The sequence below is a fragment of the Hemitrygon akajei genome, chromosome 13 (assembly GCF_048418815.1).
Source record: "Hemitrygon akajei chromosome 13, sHemAka1.3, whole genome shotgun sequence".
NCBI classification, from domain to species: Eukaryota; Metazoa; Chordata; class Chondrichthyes; order Myliobatiformes; family Dasyatidae; genus Hemitrygon; species Hemitrygon akajei.
In genome coordinates, this window is record NC_133136.1 from 110,352,763 (window position 1) to 110,379,107 (window position 26,345).

General features: G+C 44.4%; 1 protein-coding gene across 1 annotated transcript in view; it reads left to right on the top strand.

Annotated features, from left to right (window-relative positions):
- Positions 1–11,853: 11,853 nt before the first annotated feature.
- Positions 11,854–26,345, top strand: part of LOC140738129 (N-acylethanolamine-hydrolyzing acid amidase-like) — a 31,879-nt gene continuing 17,387 nt past the window's right edge. Inside the window, exons 1-3 of the mRNA XM_073065279.1 lie at positions 11,854–12,196; positions 15,518–15,682; positions 17,006–17,132. Of these exons, the coding sequence (XP_072921380.1) occupies positions 12,018–12,196; positions 15,518–15,682; positions 17,006–17,132 (471 nt within the window). The 5' untranslated portion in view covers positions 11,854–12,017. The remainder of the gene's footprint in view (positions 12,197–15,517; positions 15,683–17,005; positions 17,133–26,345) is intronic.

Below are 26,345 nucleotides of genomic sequence, written 5' to 3' on the forward strand. Positions count from 1 at the left end.
TCTGGTGCAATTCTTTGCAAGGGTGGGGGTTCCTAAGGAAATTCTCACTGATCAGGGGACTAACTTCATTTCCAAGTTATTGAAGGATGTGTACAAACTGCTGGGGATTAAAGGCATCAGGACTACCCCATATCATCCCGAGACTGATGGGTTCAACCAAACCCTTAAACAAATGCTCAGAAAGTTCATAAGTGGTACAGGATCTGACTGGGACCAGTGGTTACCTTATTTGCTTTTTGCTTATAGCGAAGTACCTCAGGTATCAACCGGTTTTTCACCTTTTGAATTATTGAATAGACATGAGGTAAGAGGCCAACTTACTTTACTTAAAACCCACCAGGAAAAGAGTCATAAAATAGCTGAGCCACAGACTGTCATAGCCTATGTTGTCCACGTGAGGGAGAAATTGGAGGAAATGGGGGCATTGGCTCTGCAGAATGTGATGGAGGCCCAAAAGAACCAAAAAACCTGGTACGACCAAACTGCCCAGGAGCGGAGTTTTTCCCCTGGATGAAAAGTTTTGGTAATGCTCCCTACACAAGAGAGGAAGCTTTAAGCTAAGTGATAAGGGCCTTATGACATAACACAGAAAGTGGGTCCAACTACGTATGAGATAGCAACTCCTGGCGAGGCACGCCCACAGAGGATTTTGCATGTTAACTTACTGAAAGAATGGTTTCGCAGGTCTGACCAGAAAGAGGTGTTGTTGATTAGACGTGTGGAAGAAGAGGACGATGATGAGGAGCAGTAGCTTCCGGTACCTGCCCCTGCCTTGCCCGATCTCGTCCACCTCACAGCTGATCAGCAGACCCAGGTCAGTGCCCTCTGTGTCCCGGAAGTTTTTAAAGAAATTCCTGGTCATACAAAAGTAATTGAACATAACCATATAACCATATAACAATTACAGCACGGAAACAGGCCATCTTGGCCCTTCGAGTTCATGCCAAACGCTTACTCTCACCTAGTCCCACTGGCCCGCACTCAGCCCATAACCCTCCATTCCTTTCCTGTCCATATACCTATCCAATTTTACTTTAAATGACAATACCGAACCTGCCTCTTCCACTTCTACTGGAAGCTCGTTCCACACAGCTACCACTCTCTGAGTAAAGAAGTTCCCCCTCGTGTTACCCCTAAACCTTTGCCCCCTAACTCTCAACTCATGTCCTCTTGTTTGAATCTCCCCTACTCTCAATGGAAAAAGCCTATCCACGTCAACTCTATCTATCCCCCTCATAATTTTAAATACCTCTATCAAGTCCCCCCTCAACCTTCTACGCTCCAAAGAATAAAGACCTAACTTCTTCAACCTTTCTCTGTAACTTAGCCGCTGAAACCCAGGTAACATTCTAGTAAATCTGCTCTGTAATCGCTCTATTTTGTTGACATCTTTCATATAATTCGGTGACCAGAACTGTACACAATAACTTTGGACAATAACATTGTGCTTAAAAAGAGTGCTGCTGCTGCTGCGAGAAGGAGCTGCAGAATCCCGGAGCGCCTCCTGGTGCCCCTAAAACAGGAGACAGAACTGATGCTGTCCCTGGGCATCACTGAGGTATCAAGAAGTGAGTGGTGTAACCCCATTGTCTTGGTTCCAAAGAAAGATGGTACGATAAGATTCTGTATAGATTTTCGTCATCTGAATGCAATCTCTGTATTTGATTCCTATCCAGTTCCTCACATTGATGAACTTATTGACCAGTTGGACAAATCAAAATTTCTAACCACCACTGATCTCTGCAAGGGTTACTGGCAGGTGCCATTGACTGTACAGTCCCATGAGCAAACAGCCTTCCGTACGCCAGGGGGTCTGTTTCAGTTCACTGTAATGCCTTTTGGACTGCATGGTGCCCCAGCCACATTCCAAAGATTAATGGATCAGGGATTGTTGGGATGTTCTAATTTCGCTGCAGCCTATTTAGTTGATATTGTTGTTCACAGTGCTACCTGGGAGGAGCATAAACAGACAGACATACTTTATTGATCCCGAGGGAAATTGGGTTTCGTTACAGCCGCGCCAACCAAGAATAGTGTAGAAATATAGCAATATAAAACCATAAATAATTAAATAATAATAAGTTAATCATGCCAAGTGGAAGTAAGTCCAGGACCAGCCTATTGGCTCAGGGTGTCTGACACTCCGAGGGAGGAGTTGTAAAGTTTGATGGCCACATGAATTCCTATGACGCTCAGTGTTACATCTCGGTGGAATGAGTCTCTGGCTGAATGTACTCCTGTGCCTAACCAGTACATTATGGAGTGGATGGGAGACATTGTCCAAGATGGCATGCAACTTGGACAGCATTCTCTTTTCAGACACCGCTGTCAGAGAGTCCAGTTCCACCCCCACAACATCACTGAAGATCAACATAAAGATCACCTGAAGGCTGTCATCGGACGTCTCCAGGAAGCCGGGTTGACTGTCAACCCTTTGAAGTGTCAGTTTGCCAAGACTGAGACTGAATATCTTGGCTATATTATTGGCAACGGGGTTATCAAACCTCAGACCCACAAACTTCAAGCCAGTCAGTCCCGTCCGTGTTCACAGATAAAGACCCAGCTGAAGTCATTCCTTGGAATGTCAGGTTGGTGCAGACGATCTGTGCCGAACTATTCCTCTCGAGCTGCTGTTCTCACAGATATGACTCGGTGGATGAGTCCTACTCAGCTGCAGTGGAGTGAGGAGGCTGAATGTGCTTTCAAGGACCTCAAGGATGCGCTGAGTGAGAACCCCGTGTTGTGTAGTCCTGACTTCACTAAAGATTTTGTGTTGCATACGGATGCCTCACAGCGAGGTTTGGGAGCGGTGCTTTTGCAGGGAGAGCCCAATGATCGTCACCCAGTGGCTTACATCAGCAGGAAGTTGTTCCCGAGGAAGACTCGTTATTCCACTGTGGAGAAAGAATGCTTGGCAGTGAAATGGGCTTTGGACTCCCTCAAGTATTATCTCCTGGGAAGAGAGTTCATCCTGGAAACTGACCAGAAAGCCCTGAGGTGGATGGGAAGGATGAAGGATGCTAATAGCCGTATCACCCGCTGGTATTTGGCGATGCAGATGTATCATTTCACCATCCAGCACATTCCCGGGCGAGATAACACCACTGGAGACTTTTTATCACGCTCTTAGAGTGTGATACCAGGAGGAGGGTAGTGTGTGGCGGCTGCAAATACCAGCCACAACATCAACTGGGCATATTAAAGTGTCCTGTAGCCGACCATCCTCCTGATAATCTGGCAAAGGATTGAAATGTTGCATTACACCAGCCTAAGAAGGTGGGGCTGGATAATTGGATAATTGCCATTCTGCTACAGACAGAGGGGTGTTCCCTGGAGTTGCTTCATTTATGCCGTACAAACAAGCTGGATGAACTCAGCAGGTCGGGCAGCATCCGTTGAAAGAAGCAGTCAACGTTTCGGGTCGAGACCCTTCATCAGGATTAAAGAAGGAGGGGGCAGGGGCCCTATAAAGAAGGTGGGGGGAGGGTGGAAAACCAATCAGAGGAAAGATCAAGGGGTGGGGGAAGGGAAGCAGGGAGGGGATAGACAGGAAAGGTGAAGAAGGAATGTAAGGGGAAAGCTCTATGGGTAGTAGAAGAAGGCAGAGTCATGAGAGAGGTGATAGGCAGCTGGAAGAGGAGACAGAGTGAAAGTGGGATGCGGGAAGGGAGAGGGGGGGAATTACCAGAGGTTGGAGAATTCGATGTTCACACCAAGGGACTGGAGACTACCCAGACGGTATATGAGATGTTGTTCCTCCAACCGAAGTTTGGCCTCATCATGGCAGTAGAGGAGGCCATGTATGGACATATCCGAATGGGAATGTGAAGCAGAGTTGAAGTGAGTGGTCCCCCACCCCTTGATCTTTCCTCTGATTGGTTTTCCACCCTCCCCCCACCTTCTTTATAGGGCCCCTGCCCCCTCCTTCTTTAGTCCTGATGAGGGGTCTTGACCCAAAACGTTGACTGCTCCTTTCAACGGATGCTGCCCGACCTGCTGAGTTCATCCAGCTTTTTTGTACGTCTTGATTTGACTACAGCACCTGCAGTGCACTTTGTGTTTATCATTTATGCCGTATCTTTTTAAGGAGAGGAATGTTTTCTCTCCCCTGCAATTTACTATGGACTGGCCAGCATCGAATATAAACCCACAGTCAGGAGATGAGTGGTGAATCTTGGTTTGAGGAGTATTTACTTTGTTGTTGTAACCCAGTTCTGTTCAGCTAATTCAAGTTTGGACTCTAGAACAGTTCTGTTGAGTTTGTAAACATTTTGGGTAAATAAAACCCTATTTTTTTTACCTTTACCTGCTCTCCCAGTTTTATGCATACCCTGGTCCTTCATACCAGGTGTTCTCAACCTTTTTTTATGCCATGGACTGATACCATTAACCAAGGGGTCTGTAGATCACAGGTTGGGAACACCTGATTTAACCTTTAATACAAACAGATAATTTCATCACATCCTACATTGAACAAGGAAAAATAATAACAATGCAGAATAAAATGTTCCAGTTACGGAGAAAGTGCAGGCAGACCACTAGGTGCAAGAACATAACAAGGTAAATTGTGAGGTCAAAAGTCCATCTTATCATACTAGGGAACAATTTAATAGTCTCATAACAGTGTGCAGAAACTGGCCTCAGTCCTGTTGGTACATGCTTTCTATGATATGCTAAACTGTGTCCACAACTCTCTGCAGTTTCTTGCAGTTATGGGCAGGACAGTCACTATATTAAACCACAAGTCATCTGTAATGCTTTCTATGGTGCATTGATAAATATTAATAAGGGATAAATTTCTTTAGTTTCCTGGTGAAATAGGGTCGCTGGTGCACTTACTTGGCCTGACAGGAATAAAGGAATAAGTGTGATTAGAGAAGAAAGTAGCACCACATTAAATAGAAGCAGATTAAAAGGAATTACAAGCAACACAACAGCTTGTTTACACTGCATGTCAGTAACCCATTAAGTGTAGTGATGGGGGTTGGTGAGCTGTAAGTATTAAAGATATTGTGGCATTAGAATTAGATAACTGAAGCATGCTTCAACAGATGGCGAACTGCACACTGAATATTTCAGGGCACAATGTATTTAGAAAAGATAGAGGGGAAGAAACAGGTGACTGCTGTGGATGGAATCCAGAGCAAAAACAAACAGCTGGAAGAATGCAGCAGGCCGAGCAGCTCCTGTGGAGAAAAAGGAGTGGCTGATATTGTGGGTCGAGATCCTTCATCATGTCAACCATGCTTTTGCTTCCACTGAGGCTGCTTGACATGCTGAGCTCTTCCAGCAGTTTTGTTTTCCACTCCAGAAAATGAGCAATATGGTGTGATGACTGAAAGGTTCACAAATAGCTACTTTTATTCAACCATTCAGTTCTTGAACCCACCAGTAAAACCTTAACCTCACACACAAAGTGCCGGAGAAACTCAGTGGGTCAGACAGCATCTGTGAATAGCAATCAATGGTTAACGTTTCGAGCCAAGACAGACACAAGTGAATTGCAGTCAGGAATGAAAGTGAGCGTGAAAAGAATTGCAATGTCTAAAACAGAAACCTGCCTGGCTGAACAAATTGTGTTACTGTTGTGGCAGGAGCTCACATACAACAGACCAATGCAGGTTTAAAGGCAAAACTTACAGAAAATGCAACAAAGTAGGTCACATACAAACAGCATGTTGGGAGTCAAAAATAAAGGACTGCACAAGGAGGAGAAAAAATGAGAAGTTCAGTTGTAGTTTCATAAGGAACTCTAATATGCATGCTGCAGATGAAAAATCTGATAATGATGGAAGTGACATGAATTGAGTAGCCTTAAGGCTTATAATGCAAAAACTTAGATGATACCAGCAATATGGCTTAACCAGAAGTGAACAGCAAATTAATTAAAATGGAATTTGATACTGGCTCGGCTGTTTCAGTTATTCAACAAAATGAGTTTGAGAGGCATTTCAAAGATACTGCACTGAAGCCTGCAGATATCCAAATAAGAATTTATACTGGAGAAAAGATTACTCTTGTGGGAATGATATTTGCAGTAGTGAAATAGACCGACCAACAAGCCACATTGGGCTTGTATATGGTAAAATCAAGAGGGCCAACATTGTGAACCCATGATTGGCTGAGACAACTATATTTTGATTGGAGACCCATCCACCATTTGCATGCCATATCCCCTGCAACAGAGTCAACTGAAAGCAAATTAGGAAAGGCAGTGGATGACGCCGCAACGGTGTTCAAGGATGGCATTGGAAAACTCAAACATATCAAGGGTAATATAGTGTTAAGTGCAATTGACACACCAAAGTTTTACAAAGCCCATCTGGTTCCTTATCGAATCTGTGATAAAATAGGCAGTGAGCTAGACTGCATGGAGGCTGAGAGAATTCTTTCCAAGGTTGAGTGGAGCCCATGGGCAACACCAGTTGTCCCAGTAGCTAAGACGAATGGGTCTGTCAGGATCTGTGGTAATTTTAAGGTCACCATCAACCCAGTACTGAAAATAAATCAGTAACCTCTGCCCAGGATAGAGAAGGGAAACAGTTCAGCAAAGTGGAATTAGCTGAGGCTTACCTACAGATGTAGATACAAGAAGAGACAAAGGCGTTGCTCCCAAAAAACATTCACAAAGGGATTTTTGACTATAATAGGCTTCTTTTTGGAGTAATATCTGCACCAGGTGCTGCAAGGCTGCCCAGGCACTCAATGTTACCTGGATGACATCATTGTTACTGGTGAGAATGACAAGGACTATCTCCAAAATCTCAAGAAGTGCTAAAAGGATTATAAGATTATGGACTCAGAGCACAATACAAGTGTGAACAGTTTAAATTAAACATAAACATCACTTACTGTGTTTACACCATCAACGCACCAGAATTACCTAAGTGCGCTGAGAAAATTCAAGCAGTAGTGGAAGCCCCAAGATCAAAGGACAGGTCAGAGTCTTGGTCCTTTTAAGAATTCAATTTTTATAATAGGTTCTTCTCAAACAGACAGACATACTTTATTGATCCTGAGGGAAATTGGGTTTCATTACAGCCGCACTGACCAAGAATAGTGAAGAAATATAGCAATATAAACCCATAAATAATTAAATAATAACGTTAATCTTGCCTAGTGGAAATTAGTCCAGGACCAGCCTATTGGCTCAGGGTGTCTGACACTCCGAGGGAGGAGTTGTGAAGTTTGATGGCCACAGGCAGGAATGACTTCCTATGACGCTCAGTGTTACATCTCGGTGGATTGAGTCTCTGGCTGCATGTACTCCTGTGCCTAACCAGTACATTATGGAGTGGATGGGAGTCATTGTCCAAGATGGCATGCAACTTGGACAGCATCCTCTTTTCAGACACCACTGTCGGAGAGTCCAGTTCCACACCCACAACATCACTGGCCTTACGAATGAGTTTATTGATTCTGTTGGTGTCTGCTACCCTCAGCCTGCTGCCCCGGCACACAACAGCAAACATGATAGCACTGGCCACCACAGACTTGTAGAACATCTTCAGCATCGTCCGGCAGATGTTAAAGGACCTCAGTCTCCTCAGGAAATAGAGACGGCTCTGACCCTTCTTGTAGACAGCCTCAGTGTTCTTTGACCAGTCCAGTTTATTGTCTGTTCGTATCCCCAGGTATTTGTAATCCCTCACCATGTCCACACCGACCCCTTGGATGGAAACAGGGGTCACCTGTGCCTTAGCCCTCTTCAGGTCCACCACCAGCTCCTTAGTCTTTTTCACATTAAGCTGCAGATGATTCTGCTCACACCACGTGACAAAGTTTCCCACCGTAGCCCTGTACTCAGCCTCATCTCCCTTGCTGATGCATCCAACTATGGCAGAGTCATCAGAAAACCTACTACTGTGCTCCACCCTTTGAACTCATTGCTGCAGATCAGGAAGAAATGGCAACGATTAAAGCAATGTGAGGAGGCTTTCCAAAAGGGAAATGAACTGGAGACTTCAGACATTGTACTCACACATTATGATTCACATCGTCCAGTGAGACTTGCCTTACAGTAAGGTGCAGTCACATCACATGCTATGAGTGATGGAAGTGAATGCCCCACAGTCTTTGCATCATGTCCCCATATCATTGCAGAGAAATATTTTGTTCAGATTGACAGAGAGGCCTTGGATCTGGTTTGGGGTGTAAAACATTTAAACCATTACCTGTTTGGGAGAGAGTTTACTGTCATTATTGATCATCAGCCACTGGGGTCCATTTTCAATTCATGGAAGCGTGTTCCATTAACAAACAGCAGCATGAATGCAGAGATGGGCTCCGCTCCACTATAGCTTCACATACTATTGATGTTTTGGGAAGCCTCTTCTCAAAGACACTTAGTTAGTGACAATGGTTCATAGTTTGTTGCGGAAACAGTTCCAGCAATTCCCAAAGATGAGTGGAATGAGATATATTACACCTGCACTGTACCACTCAGCTACAAATGGGCTGGCAGAAAGTTAGTCTAAAGAAGGCACTGCGAGCAATGTCAGCAGAACACACTATACTCACACTGAATCAGAAACTCATCAGTTTCCTCCTTTCATATCACAATGCACAACCAAAAATTCACCAGCTCTGCTGTTCATGTGTTGTCCCTTGCTCTCATGCTTGGATCTCCTCAAGCCCAATCTCAGAAGGAGTACTTAGGACAAGCAGCTGAGACTCCTCAAACAAGGAGGTTTAGTTTTTCACACCTAGACTAGCAGTCCTGGTGAGGGACTAAATAATCAAAATTAGGTACTGGGAAAGATTAAGGGTAGAACTGGACCACTCTCCCACACAGTGGACATTACGTCCAGTGTCATCTGGAGATGACACATCGATCAATGTAAACAACCAGTGTATAACAGACAACAAAATGTGCAAGTACAAAAAAAGAAGTAATAATTAAAAGAAATAAATAAGCAATAAATAATGAGAACATGAGATGAAGAGCCCTTGAAAGTGAGTGCATAGGTTGCGGGACCATTTCTGTGATGGGGTAAGTGAAGTTGAGTGGAGTTGAGTGAAGTTACCCCTTTGTTTCAAGAGCCTGATGTCTGAGGGGTAATAACTGTTTCTGAACCTGGTGGTGTGAGTCCTGAGGCTCCTTTACCTTCCTCCTGATGGCAGCAGTGAGAAGAAAGCGTGACCTGATGATGGGATTCTGTGATGACGGATGTTACTTTCCTGGTACAATGCTCCATGTAGATGTGCTCAGCGGTGGGGAGAGCTTTACCAGTGATGGACTGGGTTCTATCCATCACTTTTTACAGGTGTTTCTGTTCAAGGGCATTGGTGTTTTCATAGCAGGCTGTGATGTAGCCTGTAATATACTCTACATCATACATCTTTCGAAGTTTGTCAAAGTTTTATATATCAGTCTGAATCTTCTCAAACTCTTAAGGAACTAGAGGAGATGCCATGTTTTCTTCATAATGGCCCTTACGTGCTGAGTCCAGGTCAGTTCCTCTGAAATATAATGGCGAGGAATTGAAAGTTGCTGACCTGCGCTACTTGTGATCCCGATGAGGACTGGCTCATGAACCTCTGGTTTCCTCCTCCTGAAGTCAAGAATCAGCTCCTTGGTCTTGGTGACATTGGGTAAGCGGTTGTTGTTGTGGCACCACTCAGCCAGATTTTCAATCTCCCTCCTGTATGTTGACTCATCACCACATTTGATTTGGCCAACATCTGTGGAGTCTCAGCAAACTTGAAGATGGCATTGGAGCTATGCTTTACCAGGCAGTTATAAATGTAAAGCAAGTAGAACAGGGGGCTAAGTACACAGCCTTGTGGTGCACATGTGCTGATGGAGATTGTGGAGGAGATGCTGTTGCCAATCTGAACTGACTGGGGTCTCTGCAAGTGAGGAAATCAAGGATCCAATTGCACAAGGAGGCATTGAGGCAAACCAAAGTCTTGAAGCTTATTGATAAGTTTTGATGGGATCATAATATTGAATGCCAAGCCATAGTTGATAAAAAAAAGCATCCTGATGTATGCATCTTTGCTGTGCAGATGCTCCAAGATTGAGTGAAGAGCCCATGAGATGGCATTTGCTGTGGACCTGTGTGCCGGTAGGCAAGTTGGAGTGGATCCAAGTCGCTACTCAGGCAGGAGTTGATATGTTTCATTACCAACTTCTCAAAACACTTTGTCACCTTTGAAGTGAATTGGAAACTGAAGCATGCTGAGGAGATCCACACAGCCACAGAGAGAACATTCGCTCTCCACTCAGATAGAAGCTGAGGTCAGGAGCAAACTCACATTGCTGGAGTGTGTAGCTGTTGCACCTTTGTTGGTGAAATATGTGCATTTAATGAAGAGCCATGTAGTAGACAGGAGAGATAGGTAAAACTATTTCTAGACGTTGCTCCACTTGTTGGAGAATACAGCTGCTACACAGTATAGTTGAATGGTTTTGCTCAGTCCAGCTGTTGAATATTGACTGACCGTACAATATTCAATTAGATCCTCTGAACTTTTGCGAGCATGATTGTAACTACTAAGCTTTTCAGAATGTCAGCAACTTGTGAAATGCATGGCAACACTGTAGCCTGTCCCTGTGTATCCTTGAATTGTAAACAAATACGATGCATTTCACTGAATGTTCTGACGTACATGAATCTGAATTTGAACTTGTGGCAATAAAGTTAGAGGCTCTGGGTTGGGAATCATCACCTGTGGAATGGCTTGTGTCCGTTCACTGCCAGTCTCCCCATTGACCCATGGTGAACATGAAGAAATTGCCTGCTGCATCTCCCTAAATGTTCACTCTACTTTCAGTTATGCTAGACAGAGGAAGGCCATTCAATTCATGTGGTGTTTGTAAGTGCTTCGACCACCTCCTGGCATCACTCACACAAACTTTCTCACTGAACAGCCATAAACAAGGTGGTAGAGATAAACATGAGGAATTCTGCAGATGGTGGAAATCTTGAGCAACAATCACAAAATACTGGAGAAACTCAGCAGACCAGGCAGCATCCATGGATGGGAAGAAACAATCGATGTTTTAGGCAGAGACCCTTCATCAGGACTTGTGAAGATAGTGCCAGTGGAAATCCTCAGGGTACACTGCAGTGATGAGTTAGCCTACCAACCTGCATGTCTCTGTGATGTAGCATCAAATCAGAACACCTGAAACAGACCCACACAGCCACGTAGAGGCACTGAAATCACAACACAGAGAGCACCAAAGGTCAGGATCAAACACTAGTCACTGAAGCTGTGCAGCAACAGTACTGGCAGCTGCACAAGTGGGCCACCTTGGATAGTAAATTATGCTCATTTTTGCACCATTAATCCATGGTAGACAGGGAAGCAAGAAGGCAGAAGTACTTAGTGAGCCCCATCCTCTGTGCATATGTGTTTACAACCAATTGATATTGGAATGAAATCTTACTGATTTACAGAGAGTAAAACAGAAATTAATAACTTTTCAACATATGTATGAAATGTCTTCTCCCAGAGGATCATGAATCTTTGGAATTCTCTCTCCCAGAGATCTGTGCTGCAGGATCTCTGACTATATTTGAACTATAAGGGAGTCAAAGAGACTGGGGAGAGGAGTATTGTGTTTGACTGAGGCCAAGACTGTACCAGCTGTGAAAATACAGAATAACAGAACTGGCTTGGGGAGCTCCATGGCTTTCAGTTCCTGTTTCTTATGTAATTTTGGAGTCATCAAATAAACTGAACACATACACTCCCAGCTCTGGTCTATTTGTAGAACATCTCATTCCTCTACCTTCCAGGGTGTATGTATACTGTGCAGACCTAAATGGGCCAAGGAAGCCTGTCGAGGGGAATTTACGAGAGAGGCAGAGTGCACTCTGCGCGGAGCCGGCGATGATCTGCTGGGGAAACACATGAAAAAGGTGCAAAGTTCTTGCTCCGGAGTGATGGTTCAGTTATTTCTGAGTTTATCAGGAGGAGGCTGGACTTCCTGTTGTAGGCGCTGAGTAGCTGTTCCCTATTTAAGTTTCCACCGCTCTTCTTCGCTCCAACGACTGCTAAGCGAGATGCATGTGTCCGTGCAGTTACTGTTACCACTGTTGGGCTTGTTGGCTGCAGCGAGGGGCAATTCGCCAGCCCCGCGTTTTAACGTGAGCCTGGACGTGACGCCCAGCCAGCGCTGGGAGCCGGTGCTCCAAAAATACGGCGCTGCCCAGCTGAGGAATTACACGCAACAAATCGTCCGGTGGGTAAGCTTAGCACGACCACTGGCAAAGGCAGGGCCCCCCTCTCCCCCTCCCCCTCCCCCTTGCCCCTCTTTGCAACGGCTGGTAAAATATGTTGAGAAATGATTAGGTGATGCACTTTGGAGGGAAAATAGGGCATTGGCAATGAATAACAGCAACTTAAGAAATGTTAAGTAGTAAGGGACAAAGTCCAAGGATCTCTGGAAGGCAGCGGCACAGGTAGATAGGTGGTTAGAAAGATAATCCCGATACCTCGTCTCTGGAGCATAGAAGAGCAGAGAGGGTATGTTAAAACTTTAACATTGTTAAAACTCCGTTAACCCAGCATTCTGTGGGCTAATGTGCATGTTCTTGTTAAACACCCCAACATAATTTTAACTCTGCACTTCAGAGCAGAATTTAAATTTTCCTCACAAGCTTAAGGGGAGCGTGGGAAATAGTTTCACTGGAGCGTGAGGACTGGGTTCCTGGAGTTTACCAGAAGTATGAGGGTGGATTCCAGTGCATTTAACAGGTGCAATCTTAGCATTCATTTCAGGAGGACTAGAATATAAGACCATAAGACATAGGAGCAAAAGTAGGCCATTCAGCCCATCGAGTCTGCTCTACCATTCAATTAAGGGCTGATCCAATTCTTCCAGTCATCCCCACTCCCCTGCCTTCTCCCCATACCCTTTGATGCCCTGGCTAATCAAGAACCTATCTATCTCTGCCTTAAATACATCTAGTGACTTGGCCTCCACAGCCACTCGTGACAACAAATTCCACAGATTTACCACCCTCTGACTAAAGTAATTTCTCTGCATCTCAGTTCTAAAAGGACATCCTTCAATCCTGAAGTCATCCCCTCTTGTCCTAGAATTCCCTACCACATTTCAATAAGTAAATGGGAAATAACTTTGCCATATCTAATCTGTTCAGGCCTTTATAAAAGCAAGGATGTGATGCTGAGGCTTTTTAAAACAATAGTCAGACCGTAGTGAGTATTGTGAGCAGTTTTCACCCTCTTATCTAAGAAGAGATGTGCCTGCATTGGAGACGGTCCAAAGGCGATTCACCAGAATGATTCTCGGAATGAAACATGGGAGTCTTTGGTGGCTCAGGGCCTGTACTTGCTGGAGTTTAGACAATTGATGGAGGAGTCTGTGGAATTCATTGCTACAGACAACTGTGGAGGCTGTCATTGAATATATTTGAAGTGGAGTTTCATAGGTCCTTTAGTTAGGGCATCAAAGGTTACAGAGAGAAGGCAGAAGAATGGTGTTGAGAGGGATAATAATTCAGCCATGATCGAATGCCGAAGAGGACTGGATTGGCTGAATGGCTTAATTTGCTTCCATGCCTTTTACACAGTGGATGGTCAGAAAGTGTTCCCCATAGCAGAGGTGTATAAAATCAGAGGGCTCGAGTTTAAGATGAGGGGTTAGAGACTTAGAGAAGATTGGAAGAAGAATTTTTTTCATCCGGAAGGTGCTTGGAATCTGGTACACTCTGCTCAAGGGGACAACGAAGGCACAGTACATGGCAATGCTCTTTTAAGCCTCAAGAATTCAAGTGATCTTCTCGATCCCAGATGAGTATCGAATTGTCAAGGCTCGTATGGCTACAGGTGAAGAGCTGAAAAATTGGACTAGTATAAATGGTTGGCATGAAAACATCTGTTTCTGTGCTGTATGAAGTAGTAAGGGAAACAGAACAAAAAGAAGGGACCAGCCGGTACCAGCAAGCACAGGGGCAGAACAGGAACACAGGGTGCTTGTGCAGGGAGCCACCTTTCTGCTGAATGTGCTACAGGTCACAGCCCCTGATAGTATTGGCTAGTGGAGCATTGTGAGAGTTTATCAGAAGCATGCACCTTTCTATTGCTGATACAGGCGACTACAGAGATGCTGGAATCTAGAGCGTATCAAATTGCTGCAGAAGGTGATGAAGGATCTCATCCATAAATGCTTACTATCCATTTCCTCCACAAATGTTGCCTGACCCTGCCTCCAGTAGATTTTTGCAGTCTAATGATTGCTGAAGCAATGATAATTGTAATTAAAATTATGAAAAAGTGAGAAGGTAAACAGTGAACTCTTATTTACATTAATTAGTGAATTGATTGTAAGGGAGCATAAATTTAGGATTAGAAATGGAATAATTTATCTACATTGAATTGAATTCTTCTGTAAGATAGTTGATTCATGGTCAGCCTCAGTTTTACTCGTCTGATGTTATGTTGGAAAGAAGATATAAAGGTACAATATTGCTGTTTCAGTTAACCTGTTCTTATTTATATTTGGTGTTATTTTGTCTTGAAAAATGCTAATTTGTCTTAATTAGCTCTAATCATCACTTGTGACTGCACACTGTATTCCACTAATTTTTGCACCACACCCAAAATGCATGCTTAATTACACATAAAGCACTAGAGGAACTCAGTGGTTCAGATAGCATCTACATTGGGAAATGGACAGTTGAAATTTCAAGTAGAGATCCTTCCAAATTCCAGCACTTTCACCCCCTTGTGTCTCATGCTGAATTATCAATTTGCCAGCCAGGAGAAATAACCATTCACTATTTGCACTCAGTTATTTTAGTTGCATTGAACACACCCAGAAGGGCTTACTAAAGAATCTAGCTATTCTTGTGATTATAGCGACAGTTTTCAAGTCTCTCACTATAATACTTTTGAATTTTTGGATATGATTAGTAAATCTATAAAACTGGATTTCATTGTCTTTGCCATTATATAATGTCCAAAATTACACAAAGTCTCAAGAGTGTCTGCAACCTTTATACAGATTCATTATTATCCACTTGCTTTTATATTCAGTGCCCATATTTAAATTTCATAATTGCATTTTCACTTTTTATTGGCTGTCACCACTAATCTACTTTTGAAGACCAGTTTATTCATACTTTTTTAAAATCTCTTGCTTCACTCTAGGACATTTATGCTAACATGTACTTTACATTTGTCTTTATTAGACAATTAGCGCATAAATATTACTTTAGTCCATATTTTATGTTGTTTTGAGGAGAATTTGGGAGAACATAGACAACTTAAATATGTTAAACACATAACACTGCAAGTAGAATCATCACCATCAATGCTGTGAATCTTTCCTAATGTTAGACCAGAGCAAAGAGAAAACTTTACTATGAACGTGCGCAACATTTCATTGTTATTACTATTGGTAGCATAGAGAAAGCTGAAACATGAGAAAGCTGTTCTGTTTCATTCATATGATTATTCATTTGTTACGCTTATTTCTTAGCTGTTTTAGTAAAAATAATGAAAATATGCTCAAATCAAATGTACTTTTAACTTACAGCTCTGTTGTTCCAAAATGGGTAATTAATGTTATTAACCGGCTAGCACCCATACTGAAGTATTTATTACCAGAGCCCTATCGAGGAGAAATCGAAGGAATCTGTAAATTCATTGATATAAAACTTGGAGAAGGACTTCTTATCAATCTTGCCTATGAAGCTTCTGGGTACGTGCTCCTTGAAGTATTAGCTTCTTAATTTTATTTTATGAGGATGGTCATATAGTTAAATACTGCAATTCAAGTAGATCACCATTTGTACCAATATACATTGAGACAAAATTTATTTCAGGTCACTGTTTGTTTTTGTTGACATCATATAAAAAGGTAAACTATAACATGTAAGGTAAAAATAATGGCCTGAGAGAATATACACAACAATGTAATATTTAAGAAAGGTGTATTATGAGTTCTAGGCTGACATAATCTCCAAATGGTATTATGTTAACACCAGCATTAACCTATTTCATATACAGTAAATGGATTAATAGCAGTGATACTGAATCAAATAATAAGCAACTATTACTTACTTTCCTCATCCTTTTATTGGCAAGCTTACAGAAAAGTAGTTCTGAGTTCCCAAAGCAAAATGGGATCTGAGACAGTGAGTAAAATAGACACTCTATTGGACTCCTGGTGTGCAATATTCTCTCCAACCCCAGCATTAGTTGCATATTCTACCCAGACATTTCAGCATCCTCACCTCCTTTAAGATCTTTTTATTAAACCCGCCTCTTTGGATTGGCTTCTGACTAGTCATCCTAATATCTCCTTCAGTTCATGCCTCCCAGTGGAGGGGTTAAGGTATAACCTTGGTGATTGAGGCGAATCTTGCTGGCTCTGACCAGAGTTCCAAAATGAACCACCAGACTACGGCCATTCACAGTGAAGTAAATCCTGAAACTATCCAGAGCTTACTGAGCAACAGATATTGCCACATCAGTCACTAAGCTCTGTCAATTGTTTCCACCTGGAGTCCAGTGGTGAACCCTAATTCCCTGGAGATACATTCTTCTCCAAGCTTATACCTGGCTTTGTGTCTCCGGCTTGGAGTCTCATGTACTGAGTAACAGTATACTGCCCTCACTTCCCAGCCTGTCTTGAGCTTGGCCTGCAAAGTAAGAAAGTTCTGTTTGCAATGACTTGTGGATTTCTTTTGTGTTTTTAGTGCACTGTTTTGCTGTTATTAATTAATAGTTTGGTAGATTTTGAATGTCTCTGACTATCAGAAACAAAAGCAACTTAAATTCTTCAATAGCTCTGACAGGTTACGAGGTAATTCTCATCCTTGTCTTCTGTCAAAGCATGTCAAAGTTCAGAGCTCTGGGGGAGCAGCTTCAATTGATGAACTGATGTCTTGTAATCACTCTCCAGGATTCCACCAATATACAGGGGGGATCCAGACAATAAGTGAAGCTGCAAACCCAATTTTTGGACAATATCAGCAGATGTGTCTTTGAACTGATGTGTAACTCATGTCATTAATCACAGATATTGCACCAGTATTGTCGCACGAGACTCAAGAGGAAAGATTTACCATGGTAGAAATATGGACTACGCATTTACTGATATTTTAAGGTCTGTCACAGTTGACGTGCAATTTGTAAGCAGTGGTCAGGTAGGTGTATACATTAATTACAACAATAAATAGAAAAGAAATGTAACCTTTTAAATTGCTGGAATATCCAGATTTGACATAGTGGGATAAAATCTGTGTTTCCAATTTTCTAATATTTTGAATATTTCTGTGCTTATCTGTAGAAAAGCTAGCTCTGTTTCCAGTGATAAGACATTGAAAAAATAAGAATTTATTTTGTGATGTTAAACCAAGTAATAAAATATAAACAAGAGAAAATCTGCAGATGCTGGAAATCTGAGCAACACACACAAAATGCTGGATGAACTCAGCAGGCCAGGCAGCATCTAGGAAAAGAGTAGGGTTGACGTTTCGGCCCAAAATGTCGACTGTACTCTTTTCCTGGATACTGCCTGGCCTGCTGAGTTCCTCCAGCATTTTGTGTGTGCTGCTCGTAATAAAATATAAATACAAATCAATCTAAATTTGAGCAGTCTGACAATATTGCACTGTTAATACCACACTGTTACCTTGTAGTCATTTAATTTGATCAACTGATCTGTAATAGAAATAATAGAAAAGTACAGCACTGAAAGAGGCCCTTTTGCCCATTTAGTGCCTGCTGAACCATTTAAACTGCCTGGTCCCATCAAGCTGCACTAAAACCATAACCCTCCACACCCCTCCCATCCATGTACCTATCCAAATTCTCTTAAATATTGAAATTGAGCTCACATGCACCACTTGTACTGACAGCTCAATACACATTCTCATGACCTTCTGAGTGAAGAAGTTTCCCTTCATGTTCGCCTTAAATTCACACTTAACCCATGACCTCTAGTTGTAGTCCCACCCTCAGTGGAAAAAGCCCACTTGCACTTACCCTATCTATACCCCTCATTATTTTGTATACCTCCATCAAATTTCCTCTCTGTCTTCTACACTCCAAAGGAATAAAGTCCTAACCTATTCAATCATTCCTTATAACTCAGGTCCTCCAGACCCAGCAAGATCTTTGTAAATTTTCCCTGCACTCTTTCAAACTTATTTACATTGTTCCTGCAGGTAAGTGACCAAAACTACACACAATACTCTAAGTTAGGCCTCACCAGTGTCTTATACAACTTCAACATAACATCCCATCTCCTGTACTCAGTACTTTGATTTATGAAGGCCAATGTGCCATTAACTTTCTTTACGAACTTATTTACCTGTGCCGTCATTTTCAATGAATTTTTGACCTGTATTTCTAGATCTCCTTGTGTTACCACATTCCTCAGTGCCCTACTATTCACTGTGTAAGATCTACTCTAACCGGTCCTGCCGAAGAGCAAAACCTCGCACTTGTCTGCATTAAATTCCATTTGCCATTTTTCCAGCTGGTTCAGATCTCACTGCAAGCTCTGGTAGTCTTCCTCAGTGTCCACTACACCCCCAATACTGGTGTCATCTGCAAATTTCTGATCCCATTAGCCACATTATCATCCAGGTTGTTGATATAGATGACAAACAACAACAGACCCAGCACCGATCCCAGCGACACTCCACTTGTCACAGGCCTCCAGTCCGAGGCAACCATCTACTACCACTCTCTGGCTTCTGCCGAAAGCCAATGTCTAATCCAATTTACGACCTCATCCTGAATGCCAAGTGACTGAACCTTCCTGATCAACCTCCCATGCAGAACCTTGTCAAATGCCTTGTTAAAGTCCATGTAGGCAACATCCACTGCCTTGCCTTCATCAACTTTCCAGGTAACTTCCTCGAAAAGCTCTAAAAGATTGTTTAGACAGGATCTACCATGCAAAGCCATGCAGACGATCCTTAATCAGTCTGTCTATCCAAATACTCATATATCCAGTCCCTTAGAATACCTTCCAATAACTTTCCCATACTGATGTAGGGCTTATTGGTCTATAACTTCCTGGTTTAGTTTTAGAGCCTTTCTTAAACAGCGGAATAACATTAATTATCCTCGAATCTTCCGGCACCTTGCCTGTCACTAAGGATGAATTAAATATCTCTGCTAGGACCCCTGCAATTTCTGCACTTGCCTCCCACAGGGTTCGAGTAAATATCTTGTCAGGCCCTGGAGACCTCCTCCTCTGTAATCAGTATCGCGCCCATGACCTCACTCCTGAAGACTCTGTATCCATATCTCAAGCAAATACAGATGCAAAAAATCCACTTAAGATCTCCCCAATCCCTTTTGCCTCCACGTATAAGTTACCATTCTGACCAATTTTGTCCCTTGCAATCCTGGTCTTGACATATCTGTAGAATCCTTTCTTGCAAATCTCAATTTAATCTCAGGTTTATTTGTTTAGTATGGTTTACACCATCATATATATAATTAAGATAATCTTTTTGTTGTTAAAATGCTTTTTAACAAACCTTTGATTTGCTCTTAAAGTACAGATGTTGGCTAATAACGTATTTCACTATATGATAAGGGTTTTTTCCTTTTTTCTTTCTTTAACAAACAGCTTCGGTCTTGCTAGTGGGATTAGATTCTTTTTTTTTGTATAATAAAATTACCACATTTCAATATTACGATTTAATTTAACTTACATGAATACAGGCTAATGAGATTCCAAATGTGATCCAAATATAACGTGTTTGATAATATTTAATCATTTTTGTTTACTTATGTTATTGTACTCCGTATTCTTCTATGTAGAAAACTAATAAAAATATTGAAAGAGAAAATGTTCATATGCATGAATTTGTTTAGCTGGAAATTGTTGCATTTACAGCTTCATAGTTGCAGAGATGGAAATGGATATATACCAAGATATTACAAAACTTAACATTAATATGATATTGTACAGACTCCTTAATTTCATCAGGCAGAATTTACCCAGACTCTTAAGAGTTAAGTTCGCTGTGTATGTTACATGTTATGTTGTACATTATTATGTTTTTTGGGGGTGGGTTTTTCTTATCACATTGGTGACCCCGATGCTCCTCCGGATGATTCCAGAGTGATTTTACTCATTTTACAATCATGATCGCAAACGCTGTTGCTCTCAAGGTTCCTGAATTCTGGCAGGAACATGCTGTCATCTGGTTCGCTCAGGCAAAGACCCAGTTCACAGTGCAGGGAGTCTCTCAAGACGACACAAAATATTACAACGACGTTGCAGCATTAGGTAACTCTACGGTGACCAGAGTGATGAGTGTCCTGCAGCACTCACTAGACATCAGCAGGTACGAGACTCTTAAGCAACTCCTTCTGGAGACCTTTAAACTTCCTGAGTCTGAGTGCACCTGTCGGCTCCTCTCACTGCCCGGCTTAGGTGATTCCAAGCTGTTGAAGTTTATGGACCACATGTTGTCCCTCCTTGGTGGACATCAGCTGTGTTTCATCTTCAGAGAGCTTTTCCTGCAACAACTAACAGGCGAGGTCCAATCGGCTCTGGGTGGCTCTCCCCTCAAAAACCTCTGGGCTCTAGTGAGAGAGACTAACAAGGTGTTTTCTGTCACCAAGAGGGCCTGTGCGACTATGGAGCCAGACGTATTCACGGTCTTGCTACCACCTGAACATGAGACATTCAACGTGGCTCAACAATAGTCTCCTATCCTGTTTCTAAAACATGTGGTTTGGGACAAGAGCTAAGAAATGCCACGCACCCTGCAAGTTCAGGGAGTTGGGAAACAGAACAGCCAGTGCCCATTAACTGCTATGGGTGTCGGCAGATCAGACTCTGTTTCTGAGTACCATTTCCTCAGTGACACAGGCGCTCAGGTAAGCGTCCTGCTCATGTCAAAATTGGACAAATGAACTGGGGAATATGGACCGTCTCTCGAGGCTGCAAACAGCAGTGCCATCTGGACTTTTGGTAAGTGTGAGATGGCGTTGTGCTTTAGAGGGTAGAAGTCACAAGATCACAAGACAAAGGAGCAGAAGTAGGCCATTCGGCCCATTGAGTCTGCTCCACCACTCCACCATGAGATAAATTATTCTCCCGTCTAGTTCCAATTACTGGCTTTTTCCCCATATCCCTTCATACCCTGACTAATTAGATACCTGTCAATCTCCTCCTTAAAAATCCTCAATGATTGGGCCTCCACAGCTGTTTGTGGCAATGAATTCCATAAATCCACGACCCTCTGGCTAAAAAAATTTCTCCTCATCTCTGTTTTAAATGGGTACCCTCTAATTCTAAGACTGTGACCTCTTGTCCTGGACTCACCCACCAAGGGCAACAGCCTTTCTACATCTACTCTGTCCAACCCTTTCAACATTCGAAATGTTTCTATGAGATCCCCTCTCATTCTTCTAAACTCTAATGTAGTGGTCGTCAACCTGTCGATCGCGATGGACTGGTCGATCTTTGAGACTTTCCCAGTAGATCCTGAAAAAAAACCCCACAAATACCGTTGAGGGATTGTTTCCGGGTTGCGGGGTTTTGGTTCTGTTCTTTCTGCCCAGTGTGCATGTGTATAGCTCCCCGCACTACACAGTGTAATTCAATGGTCTCCATCCACCAGGCCGCGATGAAACAATATGAGTCAGCTGCACTTTTCCATACTCCCTGTCATGGCCACTGTTGAACTTGAACCCATGCGAGGTCATCAGTCGCCTAAACGCAGTGATACCCTCGCGCCAGTACTTGCCTCGGCCGGCCGGTGGGCAGTGTCTTTGCTACGGGCCCAGAGCACGGACTGATGGGCGCCGCCTCTAAACCTGTTCACCACACTGAATGTTCGTGGGGAACCCGGTGCTAAAATATTCGCAGACGACCTAATTCGGACTCAAGGTTTCGTAAGTATCAGAGCAGCTACTGCGCTGCGATCCACTAAAACAAACTTTTGTCGGCCGATAGATCCTATGGGGTGGGGGGTGGTGGGTCTGTCACACACCTCACTCACTCGGTTGCTCTGTCCGGACTGCGAATGCCGCGGCCCCAGCATGGGGACCTCTCCGGCCCTGACCTTGTCCTCTCACCCCAGCCGCACCTGGCCAAGGCGTCTGGCGGCAGGCGGGCGGAGGCTGCAATTCGGGCCGGGAGGTTGTCTGAGGCAATGAAGCCCTCAAAGCGGCTTCGGTACCCTGAGTCCAAGCACCTCGCACTTAAAGACAAATGCGTTGAAATTTTTCAGCAGAAAAAACGTGAGCAAGCGGGACAGAAACTAAGCGCCGAGAGCCATGATAAAATTGCGGAATAGACTGGACATAAGGAACCTGTATCAGTGTATTCCGGTCATGTTTAACACCAACCCCCCCCCCCCCCACCCGTCAGCCGGTCCGCAAGAATATTGTCAATATTAAACAGGTCTGTGGTGCAAAAAAGGGTGGGTATCCCTGGTGTTTATACATTCTTTCTATTTCCGGGTTGTGGGGTTTTACTTCCAGTCTTTTCTGCCCCGGTGCGCATGCATGTAACTAGTCGATCTCACCTTTCACTAAGACCGAGGTAGGGAATTTTGGGTTTAAAAAGATTGGTGACCACTACTCTAATGAATACAATCCAAGTGCTGACAAACGCTCCTCATATGTTAGTCCCTGCATTCCAGGAATCATCCTAGTGAATCTTCTCTGAACTCTCTCCAACATCAGCACATTCTTTCTAAGATAGGAGACCCAAAACTGCACACAGTATTCCAAATGGGGTCTCACCAGTGCCTCATAGAGCCTCATCAACACCTCCTTACTCTTGTACACTATTCCTCTTGAAATGAATGCCAACATAGCATTTGCTTTCCTTTCTGCCGAATTTTGTGTTATGCTGGAATTTTGTGTTAGCAGCGATGTCTACACCCCAGCTGGGGGCCAACTTCCTCTGTGCCAACACCCTTCTCGTTTTCGTCCAGAACCAGCGCCTCATCAACGCAGAGACTTTCTACTTCCTCTCCAGCACACTCAGCCCCACCGGCACTTCGAAGTTGTCCAGCATCCTTTTCGCCTCTGATGATTTCCTCCACCTCCTTGCTGAGTTCCCGGACCTGACTGAGTACACTTTCTCCTCCTCCACTGCTAAATATAAGGTGGAGCACCACATCCTCACCACCGGCCACCCTTTTCACCCAGGCACCACAATCCAGAGAAGGTAGCTGTCGCCAAAGCTGAGTTTGACGGCATGGAGCACCTGGGCATCGTCAAGCGGTCCAGCAGCCCATGGGCTTCCCCTCTCCATGTCATGTGAAAGCCATGTCCATGTGGCACTTATCGCCACTTCAACAACATCACAACCCCTGACCAATACCCAATCCCGCACATCCAGGATATCTCTGCCCACCTGGAAGGGAAAGTTTTCTTTCTCAAAGGTGGACCTCGTTCATGGTTATAACCAGGTCCACCTGACTGACATTCCTGAAACCAGCATTATTACACCATTTGATTTGTTTGAGTTCCTTTGAATGCCATTTGGGCTGAAGAGTGCAGCCCAGACCTTTCAGCATCTCATGGACAATGTTCTCAGGGATTTGCCAATCCTGTTTGTTAACCGAGATGGCATTTTGGTAGCCAGCTCTTCTAGGGGTGAACATCTCTAACACTAGAGAACTCTTTTTGAACGCCTTAGTCAGCACGGTCGTATCGTCAACCCGGCAAAGTACCAGTTTGGACTGTCCGTGGTCAATTTCCTCGGACACCACATCAATGCAGCAGGGGCAGTACTCCTGTCGGCTAAAGTTGAGGCCATAAAGCAAGTGCTTCCCTTGGCCAGACACCATTAAGGCCCTGAAGGAGTTTTTGGGTATGGTGAACTTTAATCACTGTTTTGTCCCCAAAGCGGCTAAGCTCAGCTCAGCTCTACGAGGCTCTTAAGGGCAAAGCGGCCAAGCGTTTCATGGACTGGACATTGGAAAGGTCCAAGGTGTTCTCAGATACTAAGCAGGCATTGTGTAATGCAACACTGCTGGCGTAACCCCTCCCAGACACGCCGGTTGCTCTCACCGCGGATGTGTCGGATTGCATGGTGCATGAGCAGTTGGTCAACGCTGTTTGGGAGCCTATTTTAGCCATCAGCTTTGCCCCTAAGATCACAAGTACAGCACTTTCGACCGTGAGCTTCTCGACCTGTACTTGGCAGAGCAGAATTTTTGTTTTCTCCTAGAGGGCTGTCCATTTACGACTTCTGTGGATCATAAGCCCCTATTGCACGACTAAGGTCTCTGACCCTTGGTCTGGTCGACAGCAGCGCCATCTTTCTTTTATTTCAGAGTTCACCATGGTGATCCAGTAGGTCGCAGGGAAGCGCAACCTCGTGGCTGACTGACTGCCTTTCCTGGTGCTGTCCATTTGGGCGTAGACTACGCTCCGATGGCGACAGATCAGATTCCGGACCCGAGTGTGCAGGTTCAATAGACACAGGCTTGAAAATGGTGGAGCTTTTGCTTTCGGTAACAGCGGCGTTTCACTACGGTGTGGTGTGTCAACAGGGCGACCCAGGCGGTACGTTTTCAATGTGATCCACGGGCTTTCTCACCCGGGCCGGAGGGCATCGCAGAGACTGGTGACAGAAAAGTTTGTGTGGTGCGGGCTAAAGAAGGGCGGCAGGGACTGTTTGGCCGTGTCAGCGCGCCGAGGCTCCTTTCGCGGTCCCTGCGCGGCATTTCGACCAGGCGAATGTGGGTTTGGTTGGCCCATTAACCCCCGTCCCGTCTCCGCGGGTTTACTCACCTCCTCGCCATCGTTGATAGATCGACACGTTGGCCGGGCCGGAGGCGGTGCTGCTGTCGTCCATCTTGGCCGCGGCGGTGGCGCGTCGGATGTCTCTTCAGACTGAGGGACGGAGTTAATGTCCGGGCTTTGGTGGGCGGTTGTCCGTGATCTGGGGGTCAAACTGCACCGGACTACGGATTATCACCCTCAAGCCGTCCGACGGCCTGTGCGAGCGGTTGCACCGTTCAGTGACAGCCGTTCTCCGTGCCTGGACAGACTGCCGTGGGTCAAGTTGGGCGGCCCTTCAGCCCTCTTCTGCGGAGCTCGATTTCGAGCAACCCCTGCGGGTGTCGGGAGAGTTTCTCCCAATATCCACGGTACGCTTCGCCGCGGCGGGCGGCTTCTCTGGACAGCGCCAGAACTTTCGCTCCGGTGCCCACGACGCCACATGGCCGGCCGCGGTCGCGCCTCTTGCCGGGTCTGTAGGAGGCGAAATATGTGTTTGTGAGTTACGGGTTCTCTGCGGCCCATTCCGCGTGTGGAAACGGGGTTAAGTTTTTTTACGCTGGACTCTGGAGGTATCCCGGATAGTTTTTCTGTGGATCGACTCAAGCCTGCCCATTTTACCTGGACTCTCTAATGGAAGTGGCACAGCCCCCGCGGTGGGGCCTGCCTCCCACGATCAGACTTTCTGACATGGTTGTTCTTCCTTGGCATCTGCCCGGGAGGTTATATATAAGAGCAGGGATGTAGTGCTGAGGCTTTATTAGGCACTGGTGAGGTCTCACCTTGAGTATTGTGTACAGTTTTGGGCTCATCCTAGAAGAGATGTGCTGGCATTGGAGAGGGTCCAGAGGAGGTTCACAACAATGATTCCAGGAATGAGAGGGTTATCAGACAAGGATGGCTCTGGGTTTGTACTGGCTGGAAATTAGAAGTATGAGGGAGGATCTCATTGAAACCTTTTGAATGTTGAAAGGTCTAGACAGAGTAGATGTGGAAAGGATGTTTCCCATGGTGGGAGAGTCTTGGACAAGAGGGCATAGCCTCAGGATAGAGGGGTGTTCATTCAAAACAGAGATGTAGAGAAATTGCTTTAGCAAGAGGGTGGTGAATTTGTTGCCATGTGCCACTAGTGGCCAGGTCGTTGGGTGTATTTAAGGCAGAGATTGATAGGTTCTTGATTGGACATGGCATCAAAGGTTACGGGGAGAAGGCAGGGAAATGAGGTTGAGGAGGAGAAAAAAAGGATCAGCTGTATTGAATAGCAGAGCAGACTCAATGGGCCAAATGGCCTAATTCTGCTCTTATGTCTAATGGTCTTATAAACGATGTCACCATTTGTTTGCTAGAGGAATAAAGTGTACTTAGATGTAATTCAACTCGTGTCCATTTTTGCCAACACTCCTTTTAATTGAGACCATCTCTTGTGTTAATTATTTTAATCTACAGCTGTTCCCCCCCCCCCCCCCCCCACCGTTACAGAGGTAGAGCTTTCCTATGAAACCTTTCTTAAGCCAAAATGGCGTCAAGCAAAGAACCATTAATTTATATGGGAACATTTTTCGTAAAAGCGAAAATCCTCTTTGTAATGCGAAAGCAGGTTACTAATGTCGGTCTTTTGTAAAAGCGAAGTGGCATAAAGC